The sequence below is a fragment of the Homarus americanus genome, unplaced genomic scaffold (assembly GCF_018991925.1).
Source record: "Homarus americanus isolate GMGI-L3 unplaced genomic scaffold, GMGI_Hamer_2.0 scaffold32583, whole genome shotgun sequence".
Classification (NCBI taxonomy): domain Eukaryota; kingdom Metazoa; phylum Arthropoda; class Malacostraca; order Decapoda; family Nephropidae; genus Homarus; species Homarus americanus.
The window spans coordinates 9671822-9685437 of record NW_024713129.1 but is presented as its reverse complement, the minus strand read 5'-3'; the positions used below and the strand labels follow the sequence as shown (position 1 = coordinate 9685437).

General features: G+C 41.2%; 1 protein-coding gene across 1 annotated transcript; it reads left to right on the top strand.

Annotated features, from left to right (window-relative positions):
* Nucleotides 1-12819: 12819 nt before the first annotated feature.
* LOC121870110 (cathelicidin-B1-like) lies at nucleotides 12820-13194 on the top strand. The gene has a single exon (XM_042371874.1). It carries the CDS (start codon nucleotides 12820-12822, stop codon nucleotides 13192-13194), a length of 375 nt encoding a protein of 124 aa, XP_042227808.1.
* The last annotated feature ends 422 nt before the right edge of the window (nucleotides 13195-13616 follow it).

Below are 13616 nucleotides of genomic sequence, written 5' to 3'. Positions count from 1 at the left end.
TTGTGAATAAACGTACTGAAGTTGACTCGGTAGAAATTTAATTATGTTGTTGGCGGCGCTGCGGTAGAACAAGATGGGCTTTGTTACCTCACACAGGGGCCAGCATGACGTGTGTTGCTGCGCCCTGGAGACTTGCGTTACCAGACACTCTTAAGAGCTTAGCTTAATGGCCACTCCAGACAACATTTACGAGTCAACCCACGGCATCAGCCACTTGGGCCCGGGCGTCACGTATCACACACACACAAGGAGGGATAGTGTAGGTGTAACTTCCCCCCATTCACCCCCCCCCCTCACGTATCTCCCCATCTACTATCAAGGTATGTGTGTGTGAGAGAACCATCAGGGACTCGACGAAGACCTGTTTGGGACGGGTGTGGTACAAGAACAAGAACCAATCCACAGGAGGTATCAACTACATCCTCTCTCCTTAATTAAGATGCGAACCCGGGATCCCTAGATTACCACCCTCAGTTCAATAACCACTCCGCCACCCTATATGTACGTATGTATGTTTGTACTGTGTATGTATGTATGTATGTATGCATGTATGTATGTTTGCGTATACGGAATAGATGTGTATGGTGACAAATGACGGGAGGAAAGGGAGAATGAAGACAAAGAGGGGAGAGGTTGAAGAAAAAAGGGAAGATAGTAGAGAAACAGGAAAGAGAGGAAGAGGAGAGAGAAGAACAAAGGGAATATTAAAGAGAATGGGAGGGAAGGGACATTAAAGGGGGGAGAGACAAAGACCGAAAGAAGGGGAAAGGAGCGGGCTGCAGGGCGCGAGGTGCAGGCAGGGCAGGACGCCAAATGGGTAAATGAAATTAAAGAAATAAGGGACTAAGAGGGCATAAAGACAGGTGGAATAATGGGAAAAAGGGTAAGGAATAGGAGAAGATGTAGAGAAAAAGAGGAAGGAAGGAAGTCAAATGTTAAATAGGAAATAGAAACAAAAATTGAGAATTATAGGTAAATAAATGACAGATAGATAGATAGATAGATAGATAGATAGATAGCTAGATAGATAGATAGATAGAGGGGGGGTGGAAGGGAAAGGCAGAGTAAGAGATAAACAATAGACGAAGAGGGAAAGGGAGAGAAAGCAAGGGAGATAGAAAATTTAGAAAGTAATAAAAGTTGAAAAAGGAAGAAAGGTAGAGAGAATAGAAAGATGGAATAGGGAACTGAGGTACAGGTGACCCTTCCTAGTGGCTTTGCGCAGCCTAACCCAACCCAACCTACCTTAACCCATCCTAACAACCCAACGCAACGCAACACAACCCAACCCAACCCAACCCAACCATAAGTAACCTAATCCAAGCCATCGAACCGGGCGTGGCATTCTACTTTCCGCTTCCCCTTCTCCCCCTCCCTTCCTCCTCTTTACCCCTCCCCTCTTCTCCCCCTCTCTTACCTCTCTCACCCTCTCCTCTCCTCCACTCCACCTCCCCTCCTCCCCTTTACCTCTCTCGCCTCCCCAACCTCCTTCTCTCCTCCCCTTTATCTCTCTCCCCTTGTCCCCCTCACCTCCCCATCCCCCACTACCCTCCCCATCCCCCACTACCTCATTCGTTATTCCCCGGCTGGTATTGACAGCGGCTAAACTCAGGAATATTCAAAACGCTGTGAGTGAAATATTCGTCAGTTTGGGCCCTGGTTGTGATGCTTCTTGACATTTAATTGACCTTATGATATAGTGAGTGTGTCATCATTCTGTGTTGTTGTTGTTTTTTTGCTTCCACGATCTCTCTCTCTCTGTCTCTGTCTCGTCACCCTTTGCTCTCTATGTCTCGGCTCTGTGTTGCTCTCTTCTTCTTCTTCTTCTTCTTCTTCTTCTTCTTCTTCTTCTTCTTCTTCTTCTTCTTCTTCTTCTTCTTCTTCTTCTTCTTCTTCTTCTTCTTCTTCTTCTTCTTCTTCTTCTTCTTCTTCTTTTTTATGCTTCACCTTTCTCCCTTCTTTATGTCCCACTGCTTTGTATCTTGAATCCCTGTGTCTCACCCTTTTGTTATGTTTTGTTCCATCTTTTATGCTTCACCCCTTCGTCTCTCTCTCTCTTTGTATCTCATCCCTTCCTTCTGTGTCTCCCTTTTATGTCTCACCCCCTTTAATGTCTGCCGTTGTTCCTCACCCTTTGTATGTCTCACCCCTTTAATGTATACGTTTGTTGTTCCTCTCACCCTTTGTATGTCTCTTGCCTTTAATGTATGCCGTTGTTCCTCACCCTTGTATGTCTCCCCACCCCCCCCTTTAATGTATGCCGTTGTTCCTCACCTTTGTATGTATACCTTTAATGTAATGCGTTGTTCCTCACCCTTGTATGTCTCACCCCTTTAATGTCTGCCGTTGTTCCTCACCCCTTGTATGTCTCACCCCCCTTTAATGTATGCCGTTGTTTCCTCACCCTTTGTATATCTCCACCCCCTTTAATGTATACCGTTGTTTACTCACCCCTTGTATGTCTCCACCCCCCCTTTAATGTTATGCCGTTGTTTCCTCACTATACCATCTGCCCCCTTTAATGTATACCGTTGTTTGTCTTCCCCCTTGTATCTTCTTCCCCCCCCCTTTGTCTTATGCCGTTGTTCCTCACCCCTTGGCATGTCTCACCCCCCCCCCCCCCCTTTAATGTATGTTCCCTCACCCTTGTATGTCTCACCCCCTTTAATGTCTGCCGTTGTTCCTCACCTTGTATGTCTCACCCCCCTTTAATGTCTGCCGTTGTTCCTCACCCCTTGTATGTCTCACCCCCTTTAATGTCTGCCGCTGCTCCTCACCCTTTGTATGCCTCACCCCCCCTTTAATGTATGCCGTTGTTCCTCACCCCTTGTATGCCTCATCCCTTTGTTTCCTCTCTTTATGTATCTCTATGATCTTTCTATGGCTCACCCTATTTATGTCTCCTCTTTGTGTCTTCTCCTTTATGCCTCGTCCCTCTTACTCTCTATATTTCTCCCCTTTTATTTCTCTTTAGGCCTTATTCTTCTTTCACTTCATGCCTCTTCCGATATTCCTCTACATCCCTGGACTTCCTTCCCTTCCCTGTCTCCCTCTTCCCTTCTCCCTCTTCCCTGACTCTTTCATTTCGTCTTCCTCTTCTGTCTCCCTCTTTCCACCACTCTCATCCATGTTTTCCTCATTCCTTTTCCCTCTTCCCTGTTTCCCTCTTCCTTGTCTCCCTCTTTCCTTCTCCCTCTTCCGTCTCCCTCTTTTACCAGCCTTGTTACGTGCTTAGAGAACCTTTGTTATTGAATCACAGTAATACATTGTAGCATCAGCCTCTCTCTCTCTCTCTCTCTCTCCTCCTGTTCTCATCCTCCTCTCTCCTCACCCTCTTCTCTTCCTCTGGCTATCCTTTTAATCCCATCCCTCCTCACTTCTCTCTTTTGCTCCCTCTCCTCCCCACCTTTCCTTTAGCCACCCTTCTCCTTTCCCTCCCTACCTTACTTCCTTTCACCCCTCTTCTCTCCTCTCCTCTCCTCCCTTCCTCTGGCCATCCTTCTAATCCCTTCCCGCCTCACTCCCCTCCTTTCCTCCCCTCCCCTTCCCTCCTCTCCCCAGGGCCCGCTGTCACTCTCTCAGGGACTGTTGGCTCAGCTGATTGGTCTTAATTGTACAAGAACCTGATATTTTTTTAAGTGCTGACGAAATTTTTCCTTTTTCACAAGTTGGCAAAGGATCTGTGTGGGCGGCGACGGAAAATGGGTGACATTATGGGCGACAGTATGGGTGGCGTGGTGGGTGGCTGTGATATGTATGTGGGCGGTGATTGGGAATGGATTTCAATATGGGTGGAAGGATGGGTTAGATTAAGTTATGTTAGTTTTGGTTAGTCTAAGGTTAAGGTAAATTCGGTTAGCGTGATATCAGGTTAGCTCAGGTAAGGTTAGGTTTGGATGAGTTAGGTTTAGTTAGATTAGCTTAAGTTAGGTAAAGTTAGGTTAGATTAAGTTAGGTTAGCTCAGCTCAGGTAATGTTAGGTGAGTTTAATATTATGTTAGGTTAGATTAGGTAAGGTTTGGTTTGGTTAGGTTAGATTAGGTAAGGTTTGGTTAGGTTAGGTTAGATTAGGTAAGGTTTGGTTAGGTTAGGTTAGATTAGGTAAGGTTTGGTTAGGTTACGTTAGATTAGGTAAGGTAAGGTAAGGTCAGGTCAGGTCAGGTCAGGTCAGGTCACAGGTCGCAGGTATTAGAGGCGCCGTGTACCCAACAGACATTCATCATAACACAGTTCGGTACATTACCCGACACAGGAAGCGTCGCGGACACCATTTACAAGATTGAATTCCTGGAAAGAAAAAAAAGAAAAAAGCTTTCCTTCTTTGTTTAATCTCGGCACATCACCGTATTGGGAGGAAATTTAAAATCTCTCTAAAAGCGTTTATGTACTGTATATTCATGCTGAGAGATTTTAGAAATTGCTCAGGAAATAGCGACAGAGAGATTAATAGACCTTCTGTAGGATAAAGTAAATCTGGGTTCTTTTGAATGAGTTTAATCACGTCAGTTGTCCGACTCCTGATTTGACTGGTGATGTTTTCCGTTCCTCTTGGGGGAGTTTCTTTTATGTGGGTACAGTTTAATCTAAGAAGTGTATAATTCTTTGCCACCTTTATTGTCTGTTTGTTTCTGTTGTTTTATCCATAACAGTTGTTTGTTTCTCCTGTTTTATTCCATAGTAGTTGTTTGTTTCTGCTTTTTTATTCTGTAGTAGTTGTTTGTTACTGCTGTTTTATTCCATAGTAGTTGTTTGTTTCTGCTGTTTTATTCCATAGTAGTTGTTTGTTTCTGCTGTTTTATTCCATAGTAGTTGTTTGTTTCTGCTGTTTTATCCATAGTAGTTGTTTGTTTCTGCTGTTTTATTCCATAGTAGTTGTTTGTTTCTGCTGTTTTATGCCATAATAATCATCCATTAAAAACTTGTCTGACCGTAGTCGACCAAAATCCCCGCTGTGAAGACATCTGTCTGGCGTAGGTTCCATTAGCTCGTCACTGCGGATGGAGGGATGACTGGCGAACGTTCTCCTGTCTTCTTTTCCAGGTCATATTTCCATATGGAAGGGAAGGGGAGACTGGCAGACTTTTGTCATGCGTAGTTTCCATCAAGGTCTACAGATGAGGTCATCCTATACCTGACCCAAAATGCGACCCAGCTCGCGCATGACGTCACTGGGTATAGAGGTCCAGAGACCGCCCCTCAGTTGGCTTCAGATATTACTGTGAGAACTGGTGCGCTCTGTCACATAATGAAAAGAGAGGGAGAAACACACTTCCATGCTTTTCATAAAGATGAAGAACTATGATACAGTGGATTAACCTCTTCAGGAGAAAAGACAACATTAATACTGCCAATGTTCAGATATGCTCGGTGGGTATTGAATAGCTGTGAGAGGCTAACAGAATCTGCAGTCCATTATAAAAGTAGTTTGATAACTACTGAATATGAATTTATATATTTTTTCATAAGTTTACCATAAAATAAACACTAGAGATTCCGTAAATAATGTCAAAAGCAAATCAATCTCTCTTCTATAGACCTTGGGTGGTCCTAGGGCCAGCCATCATCATACACGAGGGGCAACCATTATTGTTACGTCATTAAATATGTTATACTATAAGTATATACTGCAGTAATATTCGTTAAGGTTAGGTTAAGTTAGTATAAGTTTTCTATTAAACAATTTATTAATACCTAATATGATGAAGTACATGATCGCCGATGTCCAGTTAGAAGCTTAAAATAGTACTTAGAAGTTATCGATATTAGGCAGTTATCCCTATTTAGTTTAATGGCCAGGATTATATAGTCTACGATTAAGCTTTACAAATCATCTGTCGTTTTAGTTAAATAGAGATAACTTTTGGGTTTTATTATTACAACTTAATTAAGATTAATTCGCACATGGTAAACTTTAGTCTGTTTCAGTTAAAGCGTCGTTTACTGTCATGATGGTTAAATTACACTTTAATTAGGCTAGGCTAGATTAGGTTAAGTTAGGTTAGGTCTGGTCAGGTTACATTATGCATGAAGGTATTCATTTATATGTATATTTATGATCTACAGGATCGTTTATGGCCAGTCAAAAGTTTCCAGAAAAGAGAAATACATAGAAGTTATCACTAATGGCCAATTATCCCTATTTAGTGTAACATACAGTATATATTAGGTGGAGTTCCGCTTTTATTTGTTTGTTTTCGTATTATTTAAGTCATTTATCTGTTAACATTTAGCTTAGATTAAGTAAATATTATAAAAAAGAACACTGAAAACTCACAAGTGACTTTGTAACATATAATTAAGTCGAGATAATAATACCAATACCACGTGCTGGTCAAGCTCCGAAAGAGTTGTCCGGGGCTTGACCGGCACGAAAAAAAAAAAAACCTTTTTGTTTGCGAAATATGATTTTGGCAATCTGTGATGTAATGGTCAGCATGCTCGCCTCGCAAGAGAGTGGACCCGCGTTCGATTCCTGGGCAGTGTGAAACTATGCATTTTTTTTTTATTTTACGCCATTTGCCTGTCGACTCAGAAGTAACTGGGAACCTGGATGTTAGTCAATTTGGAGTAATGTTTAGCCAGCGCAGTTGGCGAGTTGTCCGGTCTTCTCGGACTATTCCTTGACACTGGGTCATGCAACTCGTTAACTTAGGGTGTGGTTGTTATGTTGGCCCTAGTGCCAGCCATCGTCGTACACGAGGGTCAACCATTATTATTAGGTCATTAAATATGTTATAAGTATATACTGCAGTAAGTATATAATATAAAACATGGAAATATATATATTTAGTTTCCGGGTTTATTTAGTTATTTATTACTTGCTCTTATTACTGGTATTTGTGTTCCTCTCATCTGTATAGTTTAAGCCTTTACTATTGTTTTGAGTAACTTTAGATTTAATTGTTTTCTCCCAGATTTACTTCACATTTGTATTTTTTAGAATATATCATAATATCACCCGTGATGATTATCCTGTATTTAAAACGACAAAACAATTAATTACTCTTAGGTAATATTCGTTAAGGTTAGGTCAAGTTAGTTTAAGTTATCTAGAAAACAATTTACTAATACCTAATATGATGAAGTAAATGATCGCCGATGGCCAGTTAGAAGCTTAAAATAATACATAGAAGTTATCGATATTAGGCAGTTATCCCTATTTAGTTTAATGGCCAGGATTATATAGTCTACGATTAAGCTTTTACAAATCATCAGTCGTTTTAGTTAAATAGAGATAAATTTTTGGTTTTATTATTACAACTTAATTAAGATTAATTCGCACATGGTAAAATTTAGTCGGTTTCAGTTAAAACGTCGTTTACTGTCATATGATGGTTAAATTACACTTTAATTAGGTTAGGCTAGATTAGGTTAAGTTAGGTTAGGTCTGGTCAGGTTACATTATGCATGAAGGTATTCATTTATATGTATATTTATGATCTACAGGATCGTTTATGGCCAGTCAAAAGCTTCTGGAAAAGAGAAATACATAGAAGTTATCACTAATGGCCAATTATCCCTATTTAGTGTAACATACAGTATATATTAGGTGGAGTTCCGCTTTTATTTGTGTTTTCGTATTATTTAAGTCATTTATTTGTTAACATTTAGCTTAGAATAAGTGAATATTATAAAAAAGAACACTGAAAAACTCACAAGTGACTTTGTAACATATAATTAAGTCGAGATAATAATACCAATACCACGTGCTGGTCAAGCTCCGGAAGAGTTGTCCGGGGGTCTAGCTAACCTCTGGTCGGGGCTTGACCGGCACGAAAAAAAAAAAAAACTTTTTTGTTTGCGAAATATGATTTTGTCAATCTGTGATGTAATGGTCAGCATACTCGCCTCGCAAGAGAGTGGACCCGCGTTCGATTCCTGGGCAGTGTGAAACTATGGCCATTTTTTTTTTTACGCCATTTGCCTGTCGACTCAGAAGTAACTGGGAACCTGGATGCTAATCAATTTGCGGATCTCGTTCTGGGGTAATGTTTAGCCAGTGCAGTTGGCGAGTTGTCCGGTCTTCTCGGACTACTCCTTGACACTGGGTCATGTAACTCGTTAACTTAGGGTGTGGTTGTTATGTTGGCCCTAGTGCCAGCCATCGTCGTACACGAGGGTCAACCATTATTGTTAGGTCACTAAATATGTTATAAGTATATACTGCAGTAAGTATATAATATAAAACATGGAAATATATATATTTAGTTTCCGGGTTTATTTAGTTATTTATTACTTGCTCTTATTACTGGTATTTGTGTTCCTCTCATCTGTATAGTTTAAGCCTTTACTATTGTTTTGAGTAACTTTAGATTTAATTGTTTTCTCCCAGATTTACTTCACATTTATATTTTTTAGAATATTGGTCTATTAAACAATTCATTAAGGAGAGGATATACTTGCATGAGCAGATATTACATGCTTTTATTAAGGCTACTGCTACTAGTAACGATATTCTTAGTAGTTATTGTTTCCTCTTCTCAAGTGATTTTTTCTTGGCGGGTATCCCTGTAATATACTGGTTTGAGGAGGATATCAGTCGAGCACTGACCCTTCGCAGCTTAGGCCCGAAAGGTTATCGCTACTTGTTGATAAAAGTAAATTTCCTTTCCTGTCTATCAGTATACTGTATCGTTGGCTTTGTAAGCTCACTGTGGAACCAGGGGTGTTGCATGCAGTTCTAAAACTGTTGTACCATAAATGTATGTCTATGGATGACTGTGTTTTTTCTTTTGATGAAACAAGTGTCAGTGAAGGTAACCCTTGCCATGTGAGTTCAAAACACATGTCACATCACCTCACACCTGGAGGCAAAGGCAGCACCTGTGATCACCTTCCCTAATTATACTAAGATAACAAAGTATAGAATGTAGAACCATAAAATGTTCTGTTTATAAGGGGTGAGAGGGAGGCAAAGCTCCACCCACCTGCGCATTGGTTGACCTCCTCTTCTATAGACCTTGGTTTACTTCAGGAAGGTCTTTGTTATTGCGGGATGCAGAGGGCAGCTCCAGACGCGGTTGATTGCTCGTGCTGGCGCCCCTGTGAATATTATGGATCAACTAACGATTAGACACCTCTATTTTTATTTCACCTGTAACCTAACCTAATGAAACCGGCCTAGATAGCGTTAGTGTATTTAATGATTAGGTAAAATAAGCTGGTGGTGGTGTCTAATCTTCAGGTGATGTTTTGGTGGAGGTTAAGGGGAGCTTGATGACCTTAGCCCCTTCTGAGACACTGATACTACCTCCCTCCCCACACTAACTGTCCACTTGTGAGTACCTTCAGGGGAGTGTCTTCTTACTCTCCTGTCTTTCTGATGGTGTACTGTCTCTGTGTACTCTCTTGTGTTCCGTCTTGTATACTGTCTGTATACCGTCTTTGTGTACTGTCTGTGTTCCGTCTTTGTGTACTGTCTGTGTTCCGTCGTTTGTGTATCGTGTACCGTCTTTTGTGTACCGTGTCAGTGTACCATCCTCACTGACCTTCAATTTCTTACTAACCGTAATGTACTCAGTAGATGGGTCAAGGTAAGGAACACTAGGTGATCCGTCCCTCCCTCCCTCCCTCTATTCCTCCTAACATACTACCTCACCTTCCCTCCCCCCCCTCCCTCTTAACACACTACCTCATTCCTCCTTCCTTCCCTTCACCCTCCGAACATACATTACTTCACCTTCCCTCCCCCCCTCCCTCTTAACACACTACCTCACCCTCCCTCCCTCCCTCACCTACACAACGACACTTAAACCCGCCTATAAGACGCCCAGGCTGGACTCGGGGACAAATTGCGTCTTAGTTGGTTAATTTGTAAACATTATTCGTGCTGGTGTGACACTTCCACCCCGGGATTTTTGTTGTTAGATGATTTTACTTAATTTCTCTATTTCTTTTCTATAACTTTAGTTGTTTATATTCAATTTCTTATTGATTTGTATATGTTTCTTAATATATGTACATTTTTAAGTCTCCATAAGACACTTAACCTGATGATATTTAGGCTCTCATGAATATTAGGAACCTCAACTTATTTCACCTGATGATTAAACACTCTAGTGGTAACTGCAAAACCAGAATGTTATGTCTAATTTCAGTAAATTATATTAACCAATTTGAAATAGTGACCCTATTTTATATACTTAGAACAAGCTCCTAATATTACCAGATGTATACAAGAGAGGTCAGCCGCTAATCTTACATTTACTAAGCTAATGTACTGACTAAGACTGTTGTAGTTACACCTACCCTTATCACTACCATGGAAACCATAATATGTTACAGGTTATGTTTAAACAATCGTTGTGTTCGCAGAGTGATGTTACTGCTGGTAGTAAACTCACAAAGCTGCTCCTGGTCAGGGTGAAAAAAGTTTTCCCCGGGAGTGACCGTAACAATGTCATGCATAGAGCTGATGTCTCACAAAGTTTAGCTCATTTTTGTTTACTTTAGTCTAAGTTATAAGAAGTGGGTTTGATAGGTTTTAGCAGCATAATCATCTCAATCATATTTTTCTACGTCCATGACTTACCATAAGTGACAAACATGCATATTAATTATCAAAAATTTGTTTAGTTTCGCCTTAAGTTTATATTAATTGAATCTGGTAGACCAGGTATGGGAGCCTGTCACAGGGAGATTATTTTATTCTAAAGAAGTGTTGTTTTAGGACCACTGATAATTTCAAAATCTAATATTGCTTTGTTCTACGGTTACCTGTGACACCAAGGACCGAGACTTCAATGCCCAAGACGCACCAAGAAAGGGTTAAGGTAAGTGCAAGTTTACCGGTTTAGCTTAAATGATTAACGTAACATTACAGTGTGTTGCAGTTTTAGAATATTCACATCTAAAATAATCGGTAATAAAATGTTAAGATTGATATATTATTGAATTTGAATTTATATAAAGTAATGCAGGTCCATAAACCACATATTTGTGATTTGTTGACCCGTGAGCCTTGATGTGTCAGGGGAGGACACTAGATGTTCTCTGCCTGCCATACTGTACTGTACTAACACCTGCCCCGCCAGTGCTGGAAACGTATAACGGTGCCAACTTCAGGTAGTGAGACACACCAAGGCTTGTACAGTACAACATTCAGCTTAGGGTTCAGTTCTACTAACACACATGTTTTCAGGGTAGATCCTAGTGTCTGTGTTGTGTTGTAGTCGACACAGATGAGTAGTATTTTTATGTCACTTCACCTCAAGATACAAAGAAGACAAAGTGAAGAAACAATCAGAAAGTTTGATGGTGGAAGAAAAAAGACTGAAGCTGGTGACGTCAACACTGCTGAGAATATTACATAAGGTAAACTATTATAATTATTATTTGTCTTTGTTTACGTAACATAAGGTTGAGGCATGTTTACTTAATTTGATTCTGAACAGTTATGCGTGTCAACCACCTTCTAAGTTTTCACATTAACATAAATAATTAACATAAATATTCACTCCCACTACCACCATCACCCACCTTAACTACCACCACCATCACCCACTTTAACTACCACCATTGCCACCAACATCATCACACACCTTAACTGTCACCATCACCACCAACATCATCACACACCTTAACTATCGCCATCACCACCAACATCATCATACACCTTAACTACCACCACTAACACACACCTTAACTACCACCACTATCACACACCTTAACTACCACCATCACCACCAGCACACACCTAAACTACCACCATCACCATCCATACTAAAACACCAATATACCAAGTGAACCAGGGAAATAAAATTGTGATTCGTGTGGGAACCCTGATTAAGTTACTGAAGATTAGGTTAGGTTATCAATGAGGTAGTTAGCGTTCAGTTAGGGTATTTAATGCTTACATGACCCGATTATTTGATCAACAGTTTATTGAAGTTAATACGATTTTCGTTTGGTTGAATTCCTGTGTTTAAGTTTGTTATATATTCCAGCCTTTAACTCTTGTGTGCTATACTTTCCAGCCTTTACCTCTTGTGTGCTATACCTTCCAGCCTTTACCTCTTGTGTGCTATACCTTCCAGCCTTTACCTCTTGTGTGCTATACCTTCCAGCCTTTACCTCTTGTGTGCTATACCTTCCAGCCTTTACCTCTTGTGTGCTATACCTTCCAGCCTTAACCTCTTGTGTGCTATACCTTCCAGCCTTTTTTACCCTCCTTGTGTGCTATATAATTTTCCAGCCTTTACCTCCTGTACACAGGACTCCTTCCCAGCCTTTACTCCCTCTTGTGCATGGTACCTTCTTGGTGCCTTTACCTCTGTGCTGGCACTCTGTTTCCTTACCCTCTTGTGTGCTATACCCTTCCAGCCTTTAACCTTGTGTGCTTACACTCCAGCCTTTACCTCTGTGTGCTATACCTCCAGCCTTAACTCTTGTGTGCTATACCTTCCAGCCTTTACCTCTTGTGTGCTATACCTTCCAGCCTTACCTCTTGTGGCTATACCTTTCCAGCCTTTTACCTCTTGTGTATATACCTTCCAGCCTTTTACCTCTTCAGGTGTTATACCTTCCAGCCTCACTTGTGTGCTATACCTTCCAGCCTTTACCTCTTGTGCTCTCTAATAAGTCACATCCACACCAGAAAATTAATCGGACCCGAACGTTTATGGCTGTTGAGATTAAATGCCACAAGGTTAACATCAGGAGTGGCCCGAGCATTTAAACCATGATTGACCGGAGCAATTAAACCGGGAGTCACCGAGCAATTAACCGGGAGTCAGCATTGAAACCAGGGAGTGGTCAAGATTTAAACCAGAAGTGGCTGGAGCATTGAAACCAGGAGTGGTTGGAGCATTTAAACCAAGGATGACCGGAGCATTGAAACTAGGAGTGGCCGGAGCATTTAAACCAGGAGTGGCCGGAGCATTGAAACCAGAAGTGGCCGGAGCATTGAAACCAGGAGTGGCTGGAGCATTGAAACCAGGAGTGGCTGGAGCATTGAAACCAGGAGTGGCCGGAGCATTGAAACCGAGAGTGACTGGAGCATTAAAACCAGGAGTGACCGGAGCATTGAAACTAGGAGTGGCCGGAGCATTTAAACCCGGAGTGGCCGGAGTATTGAAACCGGGAGCGGCCGAAGCATTGAAACCGGGAGCGGCCGGAGCATTGAAACCGGGAGAGCCCAGAGCATTGCATGAGTTTATCGTAATGTACTACTCAGATGTATCGGGTATGCCTTAATTGAACCGCTGTTGCAACTGATCTTGAAGAGAGTCGTTACGAATGAAATCAGTTCAGTGGATTGCAATTTAGTGTATTCATGTAACAAATGATGGTCATTTTTAACGGAGTGTGGTGCTGAGAGAGAGAGAGAGAGAGAGAGAGAGAGAGAGAGAGAGAGAGAGATATGAATCTTAAAACAAAATGTTAGGTTATAAAACTTTTAATGTAGATGATAAACTCAGGTCAACTAATGAAATGATAGATCAGATGTGGTAAGTGATTTTAGGTAATGACGCCATACCACAGGTCAAACTCTAAGTGAATTATAGATAATCATATGACATCAACTGACAGTAATGTTGGGTCATGTAATGTAAATATGATATAGGATATTACAGTACATTCAGAGGGTTGGTTAAATAATATCATGAGGGACGGTA

Excerpts from the sequence above, each read along its gene's own strand:
- LOC121870110 (XM_042371874.1), top strand. The coding sequence starts at position 12,820 with ATGACCGGAGCATTGAAACTAGGAGTGGCCGGAGCATTTAAACCAGGA.